We start from the raw sequence: 27,931 nt of genomic DNA on the forward strand, positions 1-27,931 counted from the left end.
ATAGATGTTGTGAAAAATAATCACCATAAGTCGCCAGTTGATATTGTTTGAGTTTTTACAAACTCTATGCAAATGAACAAAAATTTCTTTTGAAATCATTATAAAGCTCAAGATGGAAACATTCGAGACCAATATTGGTCTTACAATATTATGTCGTTATCAACTTTGTCCCCTGGGGGTCATCAAAAAGCCTTTTATCTTGAGAGTTGAAGCCGGATGTGGCTGTTCTCACTGAGTCTGTCAAACTTGACATTAGTGACATCCTCACAGAGCACCGATGGGTGTCTGGTCGCTTCTGTCATTGCGTTAGTGGTTCCTGGAAAATATTGCTTCATACTCCCATTGACCCTCCTACCGCTGGAACAGCTGCGTCAAGTCAGCCAACATCGACTGACAGCACAGGAAGTAATGAAAGAGCTTCAATATAAAGATGGAGAATCCACCACTGTTGGGTGAGAAGGAAAAGCTGTGGGAAGAGTAGGGTAATATAATGATTAAAACATTTAAATGAACGATCACATTTGATAGGGACAGACTGACTGAATAATGCATATTAGGCTGTGTGTAAATGATTGTGCGCCTGAATTGAGGCTTTATTTTGAAATATGTAGGTGGATGTGACAGTTTTTACAATAGCTAACTTTACACTGATGTCTCTGTACAAAACATAGTGTACAGACCTCCCAGCTTCGCGTTTATCCAACTCCTCCGACAGCTAGTGAGGAACAGCTTTTATACGACGACTTTAAATATGGAGGATTTATTGTGAAGCAACAGGATTACACACGCTGGACACTTTTCCCGACACGTTTTTCCTCTGGACACTTGGACACTCCTTGTTTTTTGTGCGCTGGATGTGGACCGAGTTGAACAGGGATCCCAGCAGACATTCCCTGGTGGTTTGGTAAGTTAGGACTTGGTGTTTTTCCCTGCTGATGAAGCCACAGTGACTGTAAAGGAGCTCTTGTTCTGGGCTTCACTGGCTCGTGTGAGTTGCTCTGGCAGCTCAGTCACAGTCGCTGATCAAATCAACCCCCCAGGAAACAATAGTTGTACCCCAACAATTATAGGATGGTACTGAAATAACAGCAAAACGGAGTGACGTCAGATCACCATGTAAACATAAAGTATACTAGCACACTAAGTCCAGCTTGACCACTGTTAACTGTATACTTATCCAGAAACAAGATTAAGAGGCTGAGTAAAAATCAGCAGTTTGTTTTGTGTCATCTGGGTACACTTTCATTTGTGGTATTAATATGTGAAAATTACATGATCATCAGTGAGCTCTTGAGGGAGGAAAATAGCAGTAAAGCAGAGGTTCCAAAGCTGTCATGTCAAGGACCAACTAGGTATATGCACAAAACAACGAAGCCTACTCAGTAGCCCGTCAGGATTGGAAAGAAGTTCTGTTTTGTACATCACTGCTGTACTGTAGGTGAATATGGTTGCAGTAAGGAGAATGATCATTCTATTCAGTATAGACATCCGTATACATTCTCTCATCATGTAGACCTCTAGTAAATAAAATGACACTGGGACTGGTCATTGTGGAGACCTCTGAAATAGTCCCTTTCACAAGCATCAGTCAAACACAAATAGGCCTTTCAGGTATCTGTTGCACAGTACTTATGGGAAAAGCAATGGTAATGACATAAGCATTTGAGCTGTCGTAACAGTTCCTCAGAACTAACGAACCAGAGAGGTGAGGCTCGTTTTAGTTTCACTTGAAAGTTGAGGAGTTCTCTCTTAAAAGCAAAACAACTGACAATAAGGTAACATAACATCATACAACAAGCCATAGGATAACTGTAAGTGATTATTTTACTAACTGAAAAAACCTTCAGTTTACTGTAACAGTGAGTGAGGTTAAAATGCTGACTTACAGCGTGTCTATGCATACGATCAGAAATGTATTATTTTTCCATATGGGGTAACTGCTTTTTATTAGCTGCTAATGTGTTAAAAACTGACTGTAATAATTCCTTTTGTTGTCTCAGTGTATAGGAAATGGCAACTGCTCTCAGTGGCCGAAACCCTGGCGGACGTGGACCAAACCGAAGTAAAGGTCGGATTTTAGGCATCATTGATGCCATCCAGGATGCAGTGGGACCACCGAAACAAGCTGCTGCTGACCGGCGGACTGTGGAGAAAACCTGGAAGCTCATGGACAAAGTTGTAAGTTAAGAGTGATAAACCCATCGGGCCTGCATGCCAGATGGCAGCAGACACAGTCTTTGTTGTAGATGCACATGGAGAGGTGGGGCTAATGCTAATGGGGTGCACATTTGTTCCCGGCTCATATTTTCAGATGGTGTTTTAGATTAATTCAAGCAGTTGTTTGATACATCCTAATGTTACACATCTTGTCTAGAACATGTTTGTCAAAGTATATGATACATCACTGATGATGTGTCCAAGAACAGGAGAAGACTGATTCATTAAACCAGATACTGTATAAAGATACTGACAGCATCACTAGTGAGTTGGCTGTATACAGCCAGATGGAGATGTGTCTCTGCAATAAAAGTAAGAGAGTAATTTGCATTATAGTCTTTGCATTCACTCATCTTAGAGTTTGCCTTTGACCCCAGTTTTCAAACATCCAATGTTTTTGATGGCCAGCGTGGCTTTGTTTCAAGAAGTCAAATCAAAACTCAGCAAATCAGCATCCTGATCTGATCCTGCTTAGTTGTTGTGTCAAATGCTGGCTCACTTTCTATAATGCAGTAAACACAATTAAATCTTCAAGCATCCAGCAAGTATTCATTAATGGATTTCTTTGCCTCAGGTCCGCCTCTGCCAAAATCCCAGACTCCAGCTGAAAAACAGTCCGCCGTACATCCTGGATATCTTACCTGATGCCTACCAGCACCTGCGGCTTATACTGGGCAAATACGAGGAGAACCAGAGACTCACACAGCTCAGTGAGAATGAGTACTTTAAAATCTACATCGATAGCCTTATGAAGAAATCCAAACGAGCCATCCGGCTCTTCAAAGAGGGAAAGGAGAGGATGTATGAGGAACAGTCACAGGACAGGTAAGAGAATTATCTTCATCCCTCTTTTTTTCTTTTACTTTTTTACTTCTTGGAGGCTTTTGGAATGACAAGGGGCAGTGACTGTGTGAGACTGTGTGTGACTCATGGTGTACGGAGGGTAATTATCTTGACCTGCCTTGACCTTTGAGTAGAAAACCACCTTCAAAGCAATGATAATTCTGTGAGGTCTCCCAGGCACATTGGGCAATGTAGACAAAATGGACAATCTGGAGGTAGTTTAATACATTATAGTTTTGTTGATTGTTTAAACATGAAGAATCTTCTTAGTGGTAGGCAGCTGTCCTGAGGGTATACTCTGTTCAGGTCACCCAGATCCAAGGCTGTGTGCAAATGTATGTGGGTTAGAAGCATACAGTAGATGCTGCAGGATGCCCTCTGTACAGCTGTCCTATTAGAATCATGTAAGAGACAGGATGTGAGTTGTGTCTGGCGTCACTGCGCTCATTTTGTTACTCACTGACAGCCATGGTCACAGAGACAAGACATGGAATGACAGTCAAAACTTTCCTAGTATTTGCACTTGAATCTGGAGTTTTCGTCAGCGTTTTTATTTTGATACATTGCTGATGGAAAATCAGTGTTTGTGTGTGTTTCATTTCAGTATGAGATGAAGCTCATCTTTGTACTTCAGATGTGTGTCATCTCACAGAAAAAGTGAAACAACCTCCCATTGCATCAGTTCAATCCACAATTTACTCATATCTGCCACACTGAATTTTAGAACTATAAATGTCATGCCTGGTGATATTAAAAAGTAGTTTTCATGAACATGATGTCAAAAAGAAAAACTGCTTTTTGTTCTAGAGCTCACTACATCTCAATTAAGTCACTAATCTTAAAATTAATCAAAAATCTTGACAAAATATTGTTGTTTTGGACATAATTGTGCTTAAGGGATAAGTCTGGCCATTTTCTATATTTTTCTTATTGTCAACATATCTCATGTGCAGAGACAAAGCAACAATAATTAAGTCATGTGTGTGCATCCAAAGCCTGATATATCTCATTTCTCTGTGCTGTAGACCTCCGTCGTTCAAAAACTATTAAAAATACATCAATGAGCCACACCGCTGCATTGGGTGATGTCATGATCATTATGGCCATGTTAGTTTGTTTAGAAAGGTCTCCAAAGACGAATAACAGCATCACAGTTCAGTCTCTGGAGAGTAGTTCTGTGTAAGGCAGACGCCACTGAGCATGTGTGTAAACGGTTCTGTTTACAGCTTTGCTAGCTTGTTGTGCTACTTATCACAACCTCTTGACTTTCAACTAAAGCTCTTTGAGAAATTTACAATGTGGCACAAAGTCAAGAGGTTGTAATATGTAGCACAATAAACTAGCATTTTTAGTTTTAATAGTTTTTGGACTAGGAATAAGATCAGGCTTTGGATGAACATACAATACTTGTTAGTAGATCAGTTCATTGTTGGTTTGGCTCCAAAGATTTTTTCAAGAAAAACATAGAAAATCTCCATAATTATCCTTTAATTTACTCCAAAATGATCTTGAATTAGAAGTGGACTGTCTTGTTTGACGTCAGCCACTTCACCATTACAATAAATATAAAAATACCTTGAAATGGGACATGAGAGATAATGTGATGACAGTGATGATGATGGTGACAGTGAGGGTTCCAGGAAGGACACCCAACACTTCCTGTCCTCCTCACTGTCCACTTCACAAGCTGTGACATATCAAGGAGAGATTTTGGTCGGTGGCCTGTAAGCGGCTGGCATGTCACCTTTTCTTACATCAGCCCACTGTGATTGTGGTATGTTAGACATGAGCCTGATTGACTCAGATTATAGAGAGAGTGGGAGGTGAAGATGGAGAAGTGAAAGAGAGGAGAGTTGGAGGAAGAAGAGAAAGCAGGGGCATAATCAGCAGAAAATAAATGTTGCAGTCATTTTTGGTTTTCCGTGTATAGCAGCCAGTGCTGCTGTCCATGCTTTTACTGTGTGCTCTCTCGTACAATGCATTATATTAAAAATTGTGTTCATGCACAGATGATACATCACTGTAGCACTGTGATAGTGAAGTTGCTGACAGGAAGTTTGCCACTGTTAAGTAAACCAAAATATAAAACTTTTTTTTTTCCAACTGTTTGTTTTGGATTACCACAACAATTTCCTCTTTAACAATGACCTAAACGCATTATGATCACTTAGTATTGACTGGAGCAGCGGATGTAAGGAGAATGAGTCAGGATGAATGTGAACTGCTAAGTAGTAAAATTGTACTGGATGATAGTAAAAGCAAAAACAGTGCCGCCACAACAGCAAAAAATTGGACCGTCTCACAATAAATCACTTTATGTTTTACATGCAGACTTTTTTTCATGTGTCCAAAAAGAAGAAAGAACTAAGAAAGTGAATTTTATTTCATTTGAGCATTCCCATGCATGAAACATTTCTACAAGAGAGGAGCTCAAGATAATTAAGGCTGTGAAAGGCTCCAGTGATTCTCCTGTACTCTCTCTGATTGCCATGTGCACAGCAGAGGGAAAATCCCCATGCACTTTACATCCTGTTCATATATTTCCTCTCTAGTTGAGCTCTGAAGTCAACCAGCAGAGTTTTTGATCTATCTGTCTCATCTCCTCTCTTAATTCTCTCTGTTTCTCAAACTTGACTTCTTTCTCATTTCTTAGTCAGTAATTGCGTCTTCACCACGGAGTTCCCAGCAGACTCTGCTTGTGTCGGCTTAATCTGTCACGATGAAAACAATGTTTACAGTGAACGCTACACATTGCTACTGTACTTCCACTAAAAGAGGAAAAAGGTTGAAATGGCTTTATTAGTACAAGAAGGCATCATGTCCCCTACTTTTAAGATAAACTTTGATGCTTGCATTAGATGTGTAGAGTCATGCAGGATGTGCCAGCCTTCCTGATAGATGGACTGAATTCTCTTTGAGCAGTGAGAGAAGCACAGCGTAGCATAGCTGTTAGCCCCCCAACACTTACTCAAAAGCAGTAGTGTAAAATGAACTTCACTGACACTTTCTTTTCATTTAGAAAAGTTACAAACTCAGGGCAGCAACCAGGTGATGCATTACATGGACACATTATTGCATTACCAGCAAAAACAATATTGTATGACAGTTCCAAGATTTGATTTCATTATTGACTAGTGTTATTTACTTTATTACATTTACTTTAATTACATCAGGGTGAGCAGGTGTTACTTGACACCACAAGCATCGTCTTTTAAAAAGAGAGACAGAGTGAGAACTGCTTTGACACGCGCTTGCAGACATTGTTACCACTTCTATCTAAGGCTGTGGTGCGGCTAATTTTGGAGGCAGCTGGGTGTCCTAGTGAACAGGGAGACCATTCTTCAATCAGAGATCTCCTTTTTTAAACCCAGTTGTCTGCAAGCTTCCTCCCACTGGAAATGTCAAAACTCTGAATCCTGACCAGCTCCAGGGCTGCTGCTCTGCTCTGAATGTTAATGATTGCATACCTTTCTGAAAAAGAGGTGACATTTGTCTTTATGCTTCTTTATGAAATTCATTTTACATAAAAAAAATAATGCCTGTTACCTCCATCCCATTTAAGAACCACAGTCATTATTCGATGTGTTTCAGTCACAGTATAATTTACTTGTCATAGCTGCGGTATGCCTGACAACAAACAACAATAAAAAATGTAATAGTGTTTTCACTCCCTCAGTTCTCTCACGTACGCTACTGGCAATGCAACAGTGACTCTGTAATCACAATGAATTCCATTTCTCTCTGCTACCTTTCATAGAAATCTAATCTCTAGGCAACCAAAGCCCACATAAAACACAGATTTGGATTTTTTAAATAATCCTCGGCCAAAACATGTCACATTACCCTGCCCAGGCTTGTACTTGTGCTTACATATAGTCGCAGTTTGAAACAGCCCTATCCTTCCACATGATATGTTGTTATGTAAATATAGGTTTTCATACTCAAATGTACTCAAATAGTGAATACTATTTACTGAAGACACTCTCTCTAACTGTGTGAGAATGTCTGATTAGAGACCCTCACTAAGTAATGAAAGAAATAACGGGTGTGTTCACAGTGGAAATGGTAGAAATGGAAGTGCACATCAGTACAACAAATAAATAACCATTGTCCTGTATGAAACTGTTAGTTATGTGTTATGGTAAACATAGTCATCAGAGCTTCATCAAGGGAAGTTCCTGTTCTAAAGCGAGATGATGTGAAGAAACTCGACCATCCTTTTTTATCAGCGTGAGAGTGTGCAAATGTTTTACACAACACACGATATCCTCTGACAAAGACGCATGAAAGGAGCAAATTCTCTTTGAGGAAACGGTGAAATGATCTCACATCTGGTATGACATCTGTCTCCAGGGACATGGCTAACCCATATGTGGCCTGCTGTGTCTTTGTGGCAGCCTGTCTAGCACAAGTCTGTTTCATACGCTTGATTAACTGCTGTGATCACCCCCAAACACTTCTCCTGGGCTGCACCCCATCTGAAGCCATCTGATGTCCATGTGCCTCCCCCACCCCCCCACCCCCACCCAGTCTTGTTACCCTGTCTTCTTTGTCCCCCATCTCCACATCTGACCACCTGATCCCCATCCTGCTGGATCTTTCCTCACCACATGCTGAGCGAGATGTGGATGTGATAGGAATATTAATTAGGAAATTAAAGGATGGAAGAAAATTGCAAACAGCTGTTCTTGTAAAAGATTACACAGGAACTTTCTGTTTCTACTTTAAATGCTTGTGTCTCTTTAGGTTAATTGTCTTTGACCCTGAAGTTATATTTGCCACTTAAGTCTGAAGAGCAATTTGTCATTTGTAGCCCCTTTTGAATCAAAAAGCCAGAGAGCCCCTGCAGGCGCTTTTATTTAATTAGACAAATTAGTTTCCTTGACATTTTTTTCCAAGATCCTTTTTTAATAAAGTCTTGATTTTCTAAAACAAACCTTTGGCACCATCACACCTTGGCAGTGACTGAACTCTGTGCATTAGTCAAGAGGGATCAGTGTAGAAGATCAGTTTTTGTTGAATGTAGGAAAACTTGTCACTTCCTCACTTGAGATGAGATACACATGTGCTCAATCTGTCATGCACGTTGGCAGTTAAGGGTCGAAACAGCTGATAAATGTCTTAATTTAGCCCGATTCTTCCTTTCTGAAATGAAAACTCTTCTCAGTAGAGAGACCTGCAACCGCAGCATAAAATGACATTGACAAACACAACAGCTGTGGCTTTCATAACTCACTGCTGCAAAGGATCAATTCACTGCATGAGATGTCATTTGCCAAGGTTGAGCTGTAAAACATGAAGTTGCTCTTTAAACGAGCTCTGCCTTGGCTTTAGGCATCTTTTACTGGAGGTCGGGTCAACTTGCTTTCTTTTTTTTTTTTCTCCGTGGTGATCCCATGAAAAGAGACTTTTACAGTAAATCAATTAGCTTCAAGTAGAGTAATTACATAATTACAGACCCTCCACTGAAGTGCTCATTTGGTAATGTGCAAGCGTGCTCTACGTACAGTAAGTCAAATGTTGCTGTACTGTCATAAACAGTGCCTTTAATGTTGCTCTTTGTTATAGTTTTGTAAAATATATTACTGGCTGTGAAGACGATTAAAATACATGTGATATATATATATATATAGATATATAACATATCCCATTTCCTGGACACTTATCTAGCGCACATTAACAGCAGCGTGACTGTATACATTTTTAGCATGTGTGGCCGTGCTGCGAACTCTATAATGCCCTGCCACCATATAGCCATATCTGAAGTGATTTGCACAGCAGAGCGTTTTACAGCCGGCCTGACAAGCATGGCTTTAGCAGCTTCCTAAAGTGATTGTCTCTAAATCAGCTGGATTAAAAGTCCACTTCTTTTGCCAGGAAGCAGAGCGTTGCAGATAAAAGACAATCTGACCTCCTTCCCTCTTCAATCCATCTACTCACCCGCCCCCGTCTGATTGTGAATAACCCCTGAGTCATGGTGCAGACATGTTGGAGGAGCACGCTGTGTATTTTCTAACTTTTCGTCATGGCCAACAGTAATGATGATGACTCTCTAACAGCAGAATAAATGCAGAAAAGGTCTTTTGGCAGCAGCGTATTTATACTGCAGGCTTTCTAGATGACTCCATCACTTACAGGAATTATATTTTGCAGGGAAATGAGCCTCATACAGAACTAGAGGAGAGTGAATATCAACTTTTTCAAGCTAATTTGTGATTGGCTGACTCTGGAAGTAGCGAGGTACGGTGCAGCTCAGTGCTTAGTCTAATTGCCAGTTTATCATGTTTTAATTTAGAGGGGATTCGTTTTAAATGGCGACTTGCCTTCAAATCTTCCTGATTAGAAGTTGAGACACTGTGTTTTCGATCAATCAAAGTCATCATGTGGAATTATTTATCTGAAAACTTTTAGAAATCATCACCAATGTGCTTTTGAGTTAAATAGAAGTCTTGAAAGTTTGCAAGCTTTTACAGTTCATAGAGTAAAATATGTTTTGATGATAAGAGTTGAGATAAGAGTTGTTTTTAACACTGAATGAAAAAGACTGTTAATTAAGTTCTAGCATCTATGACTAACAACTAGCTGAAGCTTGCTTCAGGCACAGACTTTGTAATGTTCCCAAAATATGAAGAGTTGAGATCAGGATCTTACATTAAACTTTGAATAAATGTTTCATATAAAACATGTTTTAATGATAATCAGCTCCATTACGGGTTGAGTTCCTTCTGTTGTGGGTTTTGGTTAGGAAGACTTAGCGTAATTGTCTGTCTGATGGTTGGTTTCCTATCTGCAGAAACCTGTGAAGTCAGACGTGTTACATGTAATACTGGCAGCCAGACTTGACGTCTACTTTTTTTTTTACAATAGAATAAAAAGGTTTCAATAGCGTTATTTTTTGACATATCAAGTTATCATCATATCACACTGTAACCATAGTGACAATCAGTCTACCTCATGTAGATAATTGATAATCCATTTTTGGAGAGTTTATATTGAAAGTAAATTGTACTGTTTGCAGGGATTTTTGGGAATTTGTGTGTTTCCAAAGTACCTGCAAGGAAAATGTAATTAGTCCACAATGACTTCTATGGTAAATGAATGAATGCCTGATTCATGTTTCCAGTGCAGGCTGTAGGCGGATGAATGGAAGTGATGTGCTTGAATTACTGAGCTGAAAGGACAGGAAGTGTTTCCTGGTGAATAATCTCTCCACATTTCAGTCTTTCAATTCAGGATCCATTTGCAGCATCATTCCTATAGTGTAAAATGAGACTTTAAAACAAAAAAAAAAAGATTTAATATTCACTGTATGAATAACAGCTAGTAGTAGGCATATTTTTATTCAATAGTTTATGAGCAGTTCTTTCATCTCATCATTTTTCATGTGGAATGCACTGCGCTATCAATTCTACAGACTGATCTGGAACAGGTCCTCTCTTGTTGGCGCGTCACAGTGAGCAGTCGTGCTTTGAGGTGATGATGTCACACGTTCCCATGGAAGGCTTGTAAGCTTCCAGAAAGTAGAACCATCTGGGGAGGAAGTGGAGCACCAGAGGAGGAAGCCAGAGAGCTTCAGTCAGGAACCAAGAGGCTCATAGCACGGGGGAGGGGTGTGTGTGTGTGTGTGTGTGTGTGTGTGTGTGGTAAGGGTCATTGGTAGGCTTACTCACTGTGCTCTGACTAAGGTTTGGTCTCAATCTGCTGATACACATTGTACGGAATGGACGCGGAGGAGTATTCGCTCCATGATCCAGTGAACATAAAACTCAACATTTCACAAAGTCACTCATGACATTTACTTCACCTGCCGTGACCTAATGAAGGATTACAAATGCAACCGTAATCAGCTCTCACTCACACCCACACACAGATATCATGCAGTAGAGTTAGAGTGATTAATCTTCACAGATCATTTTGAAACATCTTTTGAATCTTGACTGGCTGTGACCTTTGTGTGTGTGTGGAGATGCACACTCTCCACATGAGGTTAGGTGAACTGGAAACTTCAACTTCCTGTAAACGCTTGCCTCTATGTATTTAGCTCTGTGGCAGACTGGGGACCTGTTCAGAGTGTTCCCCACATCTTGTCTGATGCATGCTGGGATATAGGCTTCAGACCCTGCGTAGCGTAAGCAGGTATAGAAAAGGATGGACGGCTGGTCAAAGTTAACCCTTTTGAGCAACCATAATTCAAGTCAACATCCTAATCAGGGCTCCAGAGTGCCACCATGCAACCAAAAATCTGACAAGTGCAACTAAACGTTTTCATGGAATTTAGCAGGTCTGATTTAAAAAAAAAAAAAAAAAAAAAAAAAAAAAAGTATAAAAATATATTTTTTAACAAACATGAACTAGGTGTGCAGACGTTTGCCTTTGAACAAATATTCTAAACATATCTTCTGTAGATTATTTTGTTGGCTATAGTGGGATTATTTTGTAGGCTACACATAGTACATGTGCTGTGCATGTGTGTGTATGTGTGTGTACGTGTGAGACCGCACCCTGTACTCCTCCCACATTCCTTGCACGTGAACAAGAGAAATCGTGGGTGACATCACAACCTTAAAACATAATTCAAAATGAAGAGAACTATTGAGCAGACCTCATCAGTGGAGCTCTCCCCTGTCCCCTTTCCTTCTGGGGGGAGATGGCCTCATTGACTCTGAGCCAGAGCCAGAGCCTATCACATAAGAAAATACATGCCTATATTGGAGTTTGATGTATTTATTTGAGCACTTTTTAAGTTTATTTTTTAAACAATTGAGGCGATTTCTTGTTGAGTGTGCTGTGATTTAAATAAAGAAAAAAACATTTATCTGCACCTTTATTCCTGTTTACAGTCATTGACATAATGTACTAAGAAATGACCAATGTGTATGAGACAAAGAAGGTAAAGAAAAGAAACCACTTACAATGTATTATTGCAGCCCCAAAAGGCACACTCAGAATTTTTGGCTGCACCTAAATGGTGCCTGATGAAACAGTTAGGTGCAGCCCAGCCACCGCTGTAAGAAGTTAGTCTAATGTACACACTAGCTCTAACTGATCTTAATATTTACAGACAGTTTGATTTTTAAATTTCCTGTATTCAAAAAAGGGACTCAGCAACATTAGCCAACCTGTAATGAAAGGAAATGCTTTGCATATACAGTGACTTATGTTTCGGTTTAGCTCTCTGTTTGTGTCCCAGGACGTGTCTGCAAAATAATGTGATAAAGGTTTTACATATAGAACCATACACATGCTGTTATGTAAATAATATCAAGTTATAAAGGCAGAAAAACATTCATGCTGTTTTCTATCAGCTGGCATCTTAACAACAAGTGTATGTTTCCTACTGTATGTCTCTATTTCCAGACAGAGGGAGGAGATTCTGTGATCTCCTCCTCCATCCATCCATTACACAGTCGAAGCTTCTGAGTCAGGACGGATAAGCTAAGAAAGGAAACCTTCATGAACACAAACTCTTCTGCTTTTGTGTTTTCCTCCCGTTGCTCACCGTTCTGGCTTTTCATCGCTCTTGATTGATGGCCTCAGCTGTTTTTCTCTAAGTTTCAAATGAAGAGCTCTGTTCCCTCTTCTGTCTCTCTCTGTCTTGATGAACAGTGTTCTGTAGCTCTTTTCTGTGACAAATGATGTGCCTGAATAATTGATGCTAATAACAATCTTTTGAAACAATTAAATGAGCGACTCAGCTTACTGAGTGCCCCTCTCCCCCAGTTTCCATTCATCACCCGTCTCTCTGCTTTGACCTGCAGTGCGTTCCCTCCCTCGACCTCTCCTCCTAACCCTGTATACTCCTCCTCCTCACCCTCGTCGCAGCTGTTTGTTCCCCACCAGCCTGCAGCCCAGCCTTTAGCTTATTCAGTGTGGCAGCAGTAGCAGCATGTAGGAGATGTGATAGACATCTCATCTGTCTGATAGTCCCTTTGTGAGACCATTACAGTCCCGCATGGCCACTCTGCTCTCTTCATATCTCTGCTGTCAGCTGCACCAACACACCCAAACACAAACACACACAGAGAAAAACATGACTGGCCCCTCCTGGCCTATTGGATCAAAGCATGCAGCTTAAACCTTGTACTAAGGGTACCTTTACCCCCTGCCCCTGTCCTCATCCCCCCCAGCTTTGACCTTTAACCTCCAGGCCTCATCATCATAGCTATCTCAAATCCCAGACAGCAGCTGAATGTCAGGCAGGTGTATGGTTTTAATCCCCCCCCTCTTTGTCATTGTCCCCCCCTTTGACTACATTTTGTCATCTGTATGAGAGAAACGTTGCAGTTTTTGATTTAACTGTCCCTATACATGTGGAAAAAATGTCCTTACTGCTTCTCAAAATGAGACAAATACTAGTGAATGAAGCGATCTTGAGACTGACATCTTTCCTCCAGGAAACATTCTAGTATTTTTTATATAAATGAACATTATTCTGAGACCTCTTCTCTTCTCTCATAGTGGCCCAACTGTTTTGGAGGGAAATGTTCGGTGTCACACTGAGCTAGAGGAACATTGTTCAGGTGACAGGAAACCAGTTGGAATATAGATAGTGGGTGGTTTAGCTGCAGTAGTGCAGGTGTCACCACAACAACAGTGTGACACCGTGTAGGCTGCTGCCAGCACGTTGTTATAAAAGTGTTTCTTTAATTTCAACGGAGGCTGAAAGTTTACTTTTTTTGTTGAAGGTTTTGGTTTCATTTAGAGCCGAGTAGGATTTACCAGCACATCAAAGTATGTCTGCAACAACTATGTGTTAGTCAGCCAACAGTTTCTGCCCACCCTGCTCCACACTCTCTGAGTACATTAGGCCTAATGAATGGGCTGGCTTTCCTCGGGCGCTCGTCAGACCAGGCAGATTACACAACCGCTCTAATGGCACAGGGCATGGCAAGGACACATGAGGAACAGTAAACTACGTTACTGCAGAGGACTTAAACACACTATCTGCCTGCACATGGTGTCAAATGACATTCTAGAAAAATGGAATCTGACTCATTGTCAGTGAGAAGTGCAGTCTCATGATGGAAAGAAAAAATATAGCAAAAAAATCTCTTTGAATGCATCCTACAGCTGAGAATGCACGGTGCATTTAGTGTTTGTTTGGGGGTGTTTCAGAGCAGAGCACTCCTCCACCACACGGCTCCAAATTGAGTTCAAATCACAACCATTATGTAAGCATCTGCAGCCTCTCCCTCTGCATCCCAATGGAGAGTTTTTGGCTGGTCCTCGGTTGATTAGAGGCCTAATGGTGACTGGAAGAGCATGAAATTACTGAGACGGGCTTGGCTTTGTCAGTGCAGGCAAACACACTCACTCACACACACACGCACACACACACACACACAAACTGGAGTGTATGTACTGAAGTGTATGCTACCACCAAGGTACAGGACAGTGATTCTCACTTATCCCACTTTAACCTGCTGTCCCCCTCTTTATTTTACTCTAGTCTCGACTCTGCAAGTGCAATAAATGGATTATTTGACATCTCAATCAGTCTAGTATGAGAAGAAAGCATCTACTGTTGAAGGAGTGTGAAGCGATGTATTTTCTAAATAGCCTATACTTCTCTCAGTCACGATTGCTGATTGAGTCATATCACTGTCAGCTATGTGGTGTACACCACATGCAAAACCTGTGTGTGTGTGGTCGAAGACAGAAAGTACACAGCATCTGCTATGTCATTAATAATTTGACCCAAACAGCATTAAGATTGATGGTAGTCTGCTATCATAGGAGAAGACATAAATAAATCATGCCTGTCTCACTTTGTAACTGCCATCTAGATGTATAAAACTGCCATCAGCATGAGTCAGCAGTTCAATGTATACTGAAGACACAAGTTTATCTGGGGAGTAAGCACATTCTGGTTTCCTATGTTGTTCATAGCCTTTTGACAGCTGTCAGAATACAGGTAGAAAGTCTGTCAGATATTCAAACAAGTGGCTGTAAGTTCCTCTTTATGTGTCTTTGCATGTCTGTTTCTTGAAAGAGTTTTTTTTTTTTTAAAGGTGGAACAACAAACATCCAATCAATCAAGTATCCAATATCAGCCTACTCTCACTCTGGCTTTTACGTGTAGGAGGAAGCATTAGTGATAGCTGTGACTGCCTGTTGAGAAAGAGTGAGAGTCACAGCCCTCGTGACAAATAACGTGTTGTGGCTGTGTTCAGGTTTGTTGAGGGGTTTGAAGCAGAAATGCATGCAGCTGTGTTTTAAAAGTGATGTTTTCAACAGTTTTTTTTTACAGTGAACAGGCAGACAGGAAACAAGGGGAGAGAGAGGTATGACATTCACCAAATCTCCGTGGCTAGAAGTGAACAGGGGATGCTGTGGTTATGTGATATGTGCCTTAATCGTTTGGCTATCAGAACAGTATGTTGTCTTTCAGCCATTGTACAACTGATGAACTACTAGTGAGTGAATCTAAAGCAAACAGAGTGCTGTTAGATTCTTGTTTGATCCAACATTTATTTCACATATTCATCTGCAAATGGGAAAATGAATTTCTTTCAATTGCACTTTTCATGAAACACAGTACTGAAGCTTGGGGTTTTTTTTTTCCCAGAAGTCACTGATCATTAACCTTAATTATAATGAACTTTTCATAAATGTGAAATCATATGTTCTCAAAGCAGAAGATGTTGGACTCCACCACACTGCATGTGGGTGTTGTTTTACGTGGCTGCGCTGCATCAATTGGCACTTAAGTGTAGAAAAAACATCCAACCTGCCAGACAGAGACACTGACAGTATACTGCCATCATCACTGGCAACATTTGCAGGAGTGTAAAGTAACTGGCAATGAGTGTATACCTGCTGGCTGTGATGGTGTTAAAATAACTTCAATGCATTAAATGTATATTTTGCATTACCAGGCAAATGAAACTGTTACAACCTGTACAGCAAGTTCAACTTCCACAGATAAATGAAAATAGACTGAGAGAAATGAAATATTGAGAATTGTTTGTATGACAGTATTTTCTGATTGCTTTGCCTCAGTTTTCTATGTGCAGACAGCTCATTTTAATTCAGGCTTAATGCTGATTCTAAAAATGTATTATATCAGCATAAACCCCTTGAGATGTATTATCTCATTTTCAAGGGGGTCCCAAACAAACACTTACATAACAAGTGGAGAACAAAACAGGACAAAACACAATAATTCATAACACAACAATGACAGAACAAACAAAAAACTAAGTAACAGAACAGAGGAGTTACAACCTTCGAATAGACACAGTCAAAAGAGAAATGATCAATCTATAAAGGAACAGTGATAACATTACTGGGCAATTTGTTTTAAGATAAGAGAACAAACTAATTTTAAATAAGCTAAATGATGACAGAGAGCAGATATTTACAGATAACTTATTCCTGAAACGTCCTTACATACAACACACAGACGGTCCAATCAGAGCGTCCTAGTGAATAATGTATAAGGAACAAAAAAAATCGTTTTAAACAAAAAAGGATATTTAAAATGAATGCATTTCAAAATAAATTGGTACCAGTCAAATTGACGTCTAGTATGAAGAGGGAGCCATCTGTGTGTGTCTAGCATTGTGTAATGGTGTGTAAGTAGAAATCTGCAGAGTCTGTTATATATAAGACTGAGGGGAAGCATTTAGGTAATCAATGTCAGCGGTAATCAATGTCTCGTTCTAATATTAAATGTAAAACAATGTTTGGTATGATTTTCCGGACGCATGTCTTCTGACGTAATACTTCAGATCTTTGTGTTGATGATCTATTTCTTCTGTCAACCAAAGCAGATGTTATGTAATCATCATAGTTTGAGGCTGCGTTTTGATGAGAAGCTTATGTTAGATTTGAATTGATAACAGAAAGAAATGATACGACGTGCACCCCCAATACACGTTTACTTCAAATGATAAATTCGGTGGCACGATTGTTCTATGACACCAGTGAATCACAGAGGTGTGATGAACAAAACCTAGCCTGTTCTCTGCAGGTTTGAAAGAAGAATTAAAGGTTTGAATGATGTGCTCAAGGTGCAGCACACACACACACACACACAAGCTTGTTATCAGCACCCCACAGCCAGTGTGCCGTCTTTGTCGTACACTCACACCTTGAGCAAAGTCACCCTGTCTGGTGTGTGTGTGTGTGTGTTTCCCCCGGAGTGTTTACGAGCCCACGGTCTAATCTCTCAGGGAGCTGGAGACAAATCCCCGTCCCAGAGGAGAGAGAGAGAGAGAGAGAGAGAGGAGAATCACTAGCACTTCACAAAGAATAAGCTAAGAAAACCTCCTGGAGTGTCCTTCACTAACTCCCTGAGGATTTAGGAATATTGCTAATTTATATATACCTGCTGGGCTGTAAGCTTAAACTCCACTGTCCGTATCTCAGCTATTTCAGCACTAATCTCACAACTCACTTCCTAATACCTCCTCAAAGTCTGAGAAGTCTGCGAAAAGATTAACACTGTTGTGAAAATTCAAGTTTTAATTATCTCTCCTTCTCTAGTGTTCAAGCTTCTGTTTTCTGTTGATGCAATTTAAATGCAAATCAATATTTGTACATTGCATGGGACGTTCCATTTGAAGTGAAATGTTTGATAGAGGCTCTAACACTGCCAGTATAATGTTACTTATTAGCTGTACTTCCTTTACAGATGATCCTGTTCCAGCAGTGTAGAATTAACAGTCATTGTTTTTAATTATCTGTCGTTTTTTAAGGCCATTTCAAGAATTCCAGTTATTTCTGTGCCGTTCAGTCCGTGATTGAGAACTTGTACCGTCCTCTCCTTAATCAGAGACAGAAGTCTTCAGCGGTTAATATCAATATGAATGTACAAACAGGGACTTTTGCATGAAAATAAACAGAAAGTAAAAATAAAAAGAGTTTTCACACCAAAAGAAAACATACAGCGATATAAGACTTCACATAGCAGCTGTCTCAGAACTATTTGAATACAACAAAAAAATGAAATCAGGAATGAAATAGAAGATGATATACCTTCCATTACTATGGAAATGAATTATGCAAATATTTGTGAGAAAGAAATCCCATAATACAACTTACAACCACGTGTGCCTAATGTAGATATAAATATGAATAATAAATACAGGATTAAATACAATTGTGTTATATGAAATGTATGTGCAGTATATGTAATTAAACACATACAATAATAGTACAGTACTATGAAATAATGGAAATAGAGAAGAATAGCATGATAATATATATCCAATAATGATAATACTGTATTTGTTGTTGTGATACAGTATACAGTGTTGAAAACATTTACTACCACTACTACAGTAATAATAATAATAATAGTAATATGTGTTTGAAGACAAGTATGTGTTTAAATGTGTATCATTAAAGAAGAATACTGGAGGTATTGTTGTCCATATGCGAGTCACTTCAGAGTCCAGAGCTGTGGAGGTTGCAGAGGGTTAATGGGGGTGTTTAGTGTGTCATAGCCGGGTGGATGAGATGGGATGTCTGTGACATATTCTTGTATATTTAACAGATATGAATCAATGGATTGGTGTAAGAACTCCTTAAAAGGTCATACAGTATGGGTCAACACAGTCAGAGCTCTATTTGCCATCTAGTTTAACATTCTTACAGGCTGAAAAATGTCAGAAACTTGGATCTGAATTTATCATCCTGACCATCCTCAACACATTCGGGGTGATATTACACGGACACTTTTTCATCTTCACTTTCATTTATCATGTGATAGGTGTGATATGTACTTTTTATTCAAGCCCTTTTTGTCATTTATTTTCGGGACTTTTTAGGAATGAAGCAGATATAACAAAGATTTTGTAGGATGTATACATTTTCTTTATATTCTGAAGGTCAAATATATTCCATATGGTGTCTGTCAAGCATTTGAGGCTATAATGGTGCACCAACTGTTTCCTCTCTTTTCTGGCCTCTTCTCTGTAGGAGGAACCTGACCAAGCTGTCTCTGATCTTCAGCCACATGCTGGCTGAAATCAAAGCCATCTTCCCTGGAGGACAGTTCCAGGGGGACACGTTCAGGATCACCAAAGCTGATGCAGCTGACTTCTGGAGGAGATTTTTTGGAGAAAAGTAAGCATACCCATCATCATTGCTTCTTCTTGTGCAACTTTCAGTTGATATTCCCCTTTTTGGTTAAGATTTTATTTTATGATAAAGAGAAGCTGCTGTTAAGATCTTTGTGATGTCAGTGTGTGTGTGTGTGTGTGTGTGTGTGTGTGTGTGTGTGTGTGTGTGTGTGTGTGTGTGTGTGGACATTTCCTGTTTCTACATCTAGTATCAATTTCTTGACTTGTCTTCCCGTGTGCATGCTGTTTCTCAATATAATGACATGAGGGACAGATGCTCAGATATTGGAGCAGCTCCAAGATAGTGACTGTCACACAAACACACACACCAAACACACATACACAAACACACACACAAACACACACACACAAACACACACACCAAACACACATACACAAACACACACACAAACACACACACACAAACACACATACACAAACACACATACACAAACACACATACACAAACACACATACACAAACACACATACACAGCCACACCCAGCTGAGAGCAGCTGCTGTGTTTAACCAGTCTTACTAACATGCACAGCTGAGACAAGGTCATGACCTCCACCTGTGTGCACATGTGCCAACTCAACCTCTCCCATCTACTTAGTCTCAGTCTACATTGTCTGCATGTTGTACGTTTTGTGAAGCTTTATGGGTCCAAAAACAGTATTTTGGATTTACAGCTTTGCATGAAACACAGTGTAGCATCCCTGACTGACAATGACATTGCGGTTTGAAGAACTGGCAGGCAGACTTGAGTAAGTTTCGATTTAGCACTTCCTGTGTGCGGTGCTAGTGACCATGCATGACACTTTATTTTGGGCAAATAGGACCAAACTACAAGATCTGTATTAGAGGTTTAAAGCCCCCTTCCTGTTGCATTGTTATTTATGGATGTATCCTGTTGAGTGCATCTTTAAACAAGATTTAAGGCTCGCACTGACTTCTAAATTCACATGTGTCTGTTTTTATTTCTTGTAAAGACCATATGGCAACTAACTGTTGTGAGTTTTATCAGCATGGTGATCAGTGACAATGCTGTTTGTTGGAACTGCTTCCTCAGTTGTATTTTACTGATGAAATAAAAGCACAGAAGAGCCCTTTCTTTTTCTTGTGGCTGGAAGCTCAAGATGCTTCCAGTCACTAATTATTCTTTAAATAGAAGTTAAGAGCCATTTTAAGGTTTGAGTGGTTTTTCAAGTAATAATGCCACTACAGCATTTAGCCCCCAAACCACCTCTAAAGAACTGTTTCATGGTGCAGGAGATTGATCCAATGCAATGAAGGATGAGCTGAATTATACTTTCTGCACTGCTTCAATGGATTCAGGAGAGGAAAACTACATGGAGGTTTTTTTTTTCCTTTAAATATGTCTGTTATCTAACCAAATGAGGCCAGTTAGGCTAAATGCAGTGAACAAAAATAACACCACAAAAACACTAAATGAGGGCTTTCAAAACCTGTGTCATATTTTAAGAAGCACATGTAGGTGTAGTGTGGGGAAAGGAGCCCACTTCTGATGAACACTCTCTTTACTTCCAGCATATCAATATCTTCATTGACATGTATGGATTAGTGCATGTTAAATGTCATATTGTGTTTACAGTAAGCAGATGAGCTATAGAACACCTGGCTATGATGGATGGAATACTCCTGTATTATCTAGGTTGCTGATTGAGGTGAATGTGCTGATGTGTGTGCAGATGGCATTGTAATAGTGATTTATTTAAAGTGACAATCAGTCAGTTCTCATGATAGTATGGTACCAAACACACAGTGCATTACTTCTTATGCACTTCAGACTGCTCTAAAGAGTCAACTGGAGCAAAAAGTTGAAGAACAAGAAAGTTTTATCAAGTGACTCACTCCTACTAACAGTGATGTGTAGGAGGAACCTTTAAGACATGATAAATAACACGTATGTTCAAAGCTAGAATAACCAATCAGAGACTAGGGTTTGCCCAACATCTGCACAGCCGTTCATTCTTTCTGAATAAGTTTCTCATTGCTGTGTGTGCTGCAAAAACATGATTAGAATTTTTTTAAAGTGAATTGAATTTGTAGGAAACCTTTAATATATCCAGCAGTGACTAACATGAAATAAATAGAGATATAAATAAAGATGAAATGATAGAAAATTGGCTAAAATGGAAATAAAAGCAAAGTAGAGCAGGGAGGAGCTGCTGGTAGACGAGGTCCATGAGAAAATATATGGATTTTGTGCAGACAATGAAGACGGGGAACACAATCAATGTCAGCTTTATTCTTGTTGTTTGCACCCCTGAGAAATGCAAACAAGAGAGAAAGAGAAAAAGAAAAGAAAAAAAAGTGGTGTAACATAATCAACATACTTTAGATAACAGCAGCTGCTAAAAACTTCTGTAAAGTAACATGTTGCTTCAGATCATGTATTATTCATCATGATAATATTTTGTACAATCATTGTGTGACAGTGTGGGTGAGAACACACCATCTATGCCATATATCTTATCATTAAAGCATGCTTGTTTGTTTTAGCCATAGGTCTAGCATGAATCTGCAGACACTTACTATTCCGGGTTTGTTATGTTTGGTTACAGTTTACATACCAGAAACACAGACAAGTGTTAAGTTTAGTCATTGTTTATTGGTTTAGTTCTGCATTCCATAAGTTAATCATTTTCTTTGTTACTTTCCATACCCACCATGTGTTCCACATGTGTTTGGTTTCATATCGATATGATTTGTACTTGTTTTGGCTCAGGTTGGGGGTTAATGCTGTGGGTGTGTTGTGTGTTGTGTGAACAATGTTGACTGATACAAGTAGCGTTGTTATCTACCAGGTGGTTTAAGGGAAAGGACACCCCTGCAATAAATACGGTTGTGCCTGCTAGATTGGAGGGTCTGTTTAAGGGGAGAGATGAGACATCAGAGGATGACAGTGTAGCTGTGTGCATGCGCCTTAGTTTATTCTGAGTTGAGCTAGTTCATTTTGATTTGCTTGTGTTCATCTCATTTTTTTGAGACACCTTTTGTTTGTTTGTTTGTTTGCTACATTGGACTGAATACATTAGTTTTGACTCATTCAACAAGTCTGCCTCCTACCAGCTTCTTCACTATGGTCGGGGCTTCCTCACACATTCTAAAAGTTGTCTCACAAAGTGTGAGATCAGCTCTGTCTTGTTTGCAAGTAGGAGTTAAAATGAATGATATTTACTTTTATGTTTCACTCAGGTCCAAAATGTCACTTTTAGCAGCAAATTTGGACGGTTTTTAACTACCGTTGAAAGGTTTCAGTGGTGAACTGTAGCGTGCAGTCTGTCTGGTTATTTAAATGACACCACAGTCTTCTTGAAAATGACCACAATGACTGAAACATATTATACTGTGTTAATACAGATTATATACTACTATGTGTTTTATAAGGGAGTTTGGCAAACCTGGAAATGATTTGTGCAAATCTTTTTCATTTGTTGATAAAAGAACATGCACAGAAACAGATTCAAACATTCTATTTGTTCAGATATTTTTACACATTCAAACATTTGAATTCATTTGATCAAAATGTTTTCACACATTTGAATGTATTCATACAAACTGTTTTCACATATTCAGATATGATGATACACAGCTACAATACTTCTGACTCTATTTTGAGCCCATAATGCAATCATTTGATTCATTATTGATCTGTTATGTCTATAAAATATCACAAAACAGTGAAATATGGTCGACTTCCATCTTCATATGTCTTGTTTTGTCCGATCAACAGTCCAAAATCCAAAAATATTCAGTTTACTATGATGTGTGACACAGAAAAGCTTCAAATCCTGACATGCACACAGATTGTGTGCATGTCAGTGTGGCCACTGTGCACTGCTGCACATCTGACTGTAGCCAGGCAGGGCTGCATAAATTCAACATGAACAATCCGCACGACTTCAGACATCTTCCCACCTCAGACAATGTGTGCTCTCAGCTCCACTTTGTTCACAGCCGCTCCAAAGACCAATCTATAATAGATAGTTACAAACCTCAGCTTCCCGTGGTCGGGAATCGTCATCAATAGTCTGAGGGGGCCGTCGTGAGACCTGTACCCTGTAAACTTACCAGAGGAGCTCTGTAAAAAGAGTTTCCCTGCCCATAAATTACCACCCAGTAAAGGTCAAGCTGAATCATTCAATCACAATTGTCCCAGATTCAGCATAGTCAGTATAAATGAGCTAACTCCATTACCTTTGTCACATGATCTCTTTCAGGTCAATGAACTCTTTGTGTGTGGTGGTATTACGCTCTTTAAATTGTATGTAAGGGACAACCTCAGCTAAGTCTTGAAGTTGAGTTTATATATGAAATACTAACTACAGCAGCATAATTAATCACATGATGGTGTGTGTGTTCCAGTAAGGTGGTGTCAGACACAGCAGTGCATGTGGGAGGCTAATGTATACAGGCGAGTGAATATTAAAGTTGTGGTCTGCCATGCGTTGAGCCAGAGAGTGATGTTCCCGTCAGCACTGGCTTGTTTTTTTTCTGCCTTGATTACTATCAGAAGGGTTTCTGCTCAACTCTGAGCTCATGAAGCATTCAAGTGTGCTGTATTCTCTCTCATTACTATCTGGCTGTCCTTGTGGTGTCTTTTTTCCCCACTGTGCTCATTTCTCTCTCCTCTGACGCTCGCTGTGTGCTGGTATTAAAACCTGACGCTCTCCTCTCCTGCTGTTCCCGCTGCTAGCTCAGGAGCCGCTGTGGTAACGCCAGCTTATTTCCAATTTTGTCCATTGTTACCATCATCATAGCAGGCCAGAGAATATAATCAGCTAGCCTCTTAGGATACTGAAGCTAAGTATCCCAGAATGTGTTTTGCACCAAACGACAGCAATGGTGGAGATTAAGCTGTTGTAATTGTCGCTGTAGGGCTGTTAATATGTTAATATGTTAATATGTTAATATGTTACCTACTGAGGGAGACTATCATGTGACATTTACATGAGAAAAGAATGCAAACATAACACACATGAAACACACTGAGCAATAATGATTCAATTGATATTAAAACTATTTTAGAGTTGTGTTTGGTAAGTGAAATAATATATAAAATCAAAAATAGTCTAAATCTTATAGTCTACACCCAAAATCTGCTGCAATGTATATGAAGTATTTTATATGTGTTTCTTATGTGTGCAGCACCATGAGTAACATCTACTGTATGAAAAATGCTGCACAAATAAATCAACTTAAACTTACATAAAAACAAATATCTTAAAACTGCTGACGATGTCCATGTCTGATGGTAACCAGGCAACAACTCTGGTTTCAGAGAAATTGATGCTTAGCTCTTGGTCTTGATGTAATGAAAAATACATAAAAGACACAAACTTATGCTAAACAATCTCAACACAAGCAACCACACACAAGAACAAAATGATGACTTAAACAGGACCTGACCTTACATTTGATCATAACAGTTTGTATTTTTGCTGGAACAACTCTATAATAATACTATAATCATTTTTAATAATGATGTGTGAGCTGTATGAGGCAGGTTGTAACTTTTAAGAGGGGTGCTTGTGTTTCAGCTCATATCACAGCTGACTTCATAAAAGGCAGATGCAGCATTTTCTTGAAATATCATATCTTATGATAAAATATTTTCAGAATGTTGTAAAGTAGGTTAAACTGACTTCACATTTAGCTCAAATTGTTGATCATCACTGTGGAATAAAAATAAATACGCCTTGACAACCGTTTAGTTCCAGGGTAGAAAAGTGATTACTGGGAATTTGAGAGGAGCTGAATTTTAAATAATAAATAATCATTTTAAAACCATAAAATGCGCTACTAATAAATTATGTCCATTTGAGCCAATAACAAGCCCTTTAAGTATGTTGCTTTTTAAAATGGTTTGCTATGCTCTGTATTCAAATTATAAATGTTGATATATGAGAAGAATAGCAGGAGGGCTTCCAGCTGAGACACGTCTCCACACACTCAGCTGCCCAGGGCTGAGAGGTAAAATTAAAAGGCCTGGCACTCAGACACAGGCTAGAACTAGAAATGAGGAAATGTTCTCTAAGAGAGTTTTTTTTTTTTTTTGGACCCTCTGGAAATGTCCTCATATGGAGCTGCCACTCCTTGTTTCAGTGGGCCCTGTGGAGTTTCAGTGCAAATACACATTTTTATTTTTGCTGCAGAGCTGCATGTCATGTCACAAACAGAGCTATGTAACCTAGCAGTCAACTAAATGTATGATTCATATATCAGGACCTCACCTGCAAGACGGATGGTTTTTTTTTACATAGATTCACAATGGATATATTTTACTTGAAGTCATCCTATTTAGCATTAATATAAACAGTCAATAAATGGTTTATATTTGTTTATTAATGTATTTAAAACTATAACTCTATAATGAATGACAATATAATAAAACATTGTTGTAATAATATAAAATGTCTTCATAGGATTAGTTATAATTGTTGACAATTATTGACTGTTTATTTACTGCTTATAATAGGGGAACTTAAATAACTTGAGTAAACTTGAGTAATGTGTGAAACCTCTTAATCTTGATGCATTAAGTGACAAATATTTGCCTCCCTCTGTGTTATCTCCACTTTGATGTGGTGCAAACTTGTTAGATAGAATCATCAGATGAAAACAATAACAACATGCTGTGTAGGGGTTCAGGTCTAAAAGATGCTGCAGACCAAAGACATGTGTTGCTTGTTCCAGAAAGCTTTCATGTTTAGTGCTACAGTAGAAACTCATCTCTCTGCATGTTCCTTTTTATAATTGAGTGTGTCTGTGTAGCAGCAAGGTATTTTAGTTTTGTACTGTTGCTGCAATAGAAGCTTTTAACTATGTCAGGAAGTAAGATACAGTATGTGAGATGAACATCTTGTGTTTGACCACATCAGCAGAGTCTAAAGGCCACTGAGGCTGCTGCCACCACATATATTGAATAATTTGACATTTGGCAGAAACGATATCGCCAAGAGATACTACCCATGGCCCTTTCAAATTAAAGGGCAAACTCCTCCTCAATTTTGACGACCAGACTTCACCATCACTTTAATATACTCTTAATCAAGGAGAAAATGTGATTCTGCACATAGTTTTGTTTTATCTCATCTAAAGAAATAACCGCTGAACAACATTGCTTGTGAATCACTAATAATGAATCACTATAAACTTTTTTGTTTTGTAGAAACTCAAATGTACATTTATATCAATTTGCTAGTTTTGTCTGGCAGTCACAGGAGTTAGTGTATCTGTGCTTTTATGACTGGATGTTTTGCTGTCTTGCAGGACAATAGTGCCATGGAAAGTCTTCCGACAGTGCCTTCACGAAGTGCATCCCATCAGCTCGGGTCTGGAGGCCATGGCCCTCAAATCCACCATCGACCTCACCTGCAACGACTTCATTTCTGTTTTTGAGTTCGACATCTTCACACGCCTCTTCCAGGTTGGTTAAAAAAAAAAAGCAAGTTACACAACAGTAACTCTAGTTGTGTTTAAAAATGAAACCGCACATTAAAGCACATTTTTATGTGGTGTGTCATGAAAATAGGGGAAGCTATATTTTACAGAAGTCGTCTTTTCTAAGAACCCAGAGGATGCACCATCATAAAACAGGAAGATGCTTTTCAGATGCTTTTAAGATGCGGTGTTGTCACCGTGTGTCATGTCATGTCACAGATGATTTATCATAACCTGATCTAACGAAGAGTATAAGACACAGCAAAAAGCTGTTAAACAATAAGCAAAAGATATACATCAGATTGCACTCATGCATTATATTTAAATAGACAGAATTTTACATCATAGATTATATTAACAGAATATGCACAATGCACACATACTCAACAAAGAAGGAAGCCACAAAGCTGACAGATACATTGAGGATGTTAAAGATGGCAGACCAGGATGGCTTTGTCTTGATGACAGTGGGAACAGGTGGTGTTTGCACCTGAAAGTGTAATAAACCATGTCTAATGCATCTGAATGTTGAAAGGATTCTTGAAACGATTGCCACATGTCTTCTTTAGCCCGTCGCTCCCTAAGGTGGTTCAGACCAGACAAGAACATTTCAATACATCAAGCGTGACTGCAGAGAGTCCCAGTCCAAACACATGTTGTGGAGATGGGAAGGAAGCAAAAGGTTTTTGACTTTATTTGCAGTAAGCAAGTCACAGTGGGGTTTGTTTCTGGCTGAGAGGTTAATGCACAGAGCATTGATGTTAAAGACACTGGACTGCAAGGGGACTGCTCCATCTCAGCCCATACTAGTCCAGTACCATAGAAAAAGTTCACTTTGTGGATGTTGGAAGCACAATAACACATATATGGACTCTTAGTCATATCACAACTGTTTCTTTTACACAGTAAAATTCAAAAAATGCACAGTGACTGGAACAGTGTGACACAGCAACACATGCACCATCAAAACCTCATTTGTGGGTTTGATGCAGTAAGTTAACAGCATAGAAAATGTAGAAAAAAAAACAGCAAAAGAAATGTAGAAAGTATTTGTTCTGTTTGATGTTTTTGGTTCTATTTTTGTGCTTGTTTGAGGTGTTTGGATGTGTGTGGCTTCAGCCCCCTCCCGTTGACAGATTACTGGCCCATGTGGCTTCAAGATGGTGTGTGGGCGATGAGGCCTTAAAGCGATGTTTTACTTTGGCAGAACCTTTGTACTTTGCATGCTTACTCTGAACATGATAAATGAGGCTGTGAACACTTGAAGAATGATCAGAGTGACAGTAGTTGAATGTTGTTTCTTATCAGGATAATACATAGAAAGGCTCAGA

General features: G+C 39.3%; 1 protein-coding gene across 1 annotated transcript in view; it reads left to right on the forward strand.

The window, feature by feature from the left end:
• Positions 1-534: 534 nt before the first annotated feature.
• The window catches only part of cblb (Cbl proto-oncogene B, E3 ubiquitin protein ligase), a 56,720-nt gene continuing 29,323 nt past the window's right edge, over positions 535-27,931 (forward strand). The window contains exons 1-5 of the mRNA XM_067607207.1: positions 535-904; positions 2,001-2,178; positions 2,792-3,042; positions 18,988-19,134; positions 26,430-26,586. Of these exons, the coding sequence (XP_067463308.1) occupies positions 2,011-2,178; positions 2,792-3,042; positions 18,988-19,134; positions 26,430-26,586 (723 nt within the window). The 5' untranslated portion in view covers positions 535-904; positions 2,001-2,010. The remainder of the gene's footprint in view (positions 905-2,000; positions 2,179-2,791; positions 3,043-18,987; positions 19,135-26,429; positions 26,587-27,931) is intronic.

The sequence above is a fragment of the Thunnus thynnus genome, chromosome 13, assembly GCF_963924715.1.
Source record: "Thunnus thynnus chromosome 13, fThuThy2.1, whole genome shotgun sequence".
Taxonomy (NCBI): domain Eukaryota; kingdom Metazoa; phylum Chordata; class Actinopteri; order Scombriformes; family Scombridae; genus Thunnus; species Thunnus thynnus.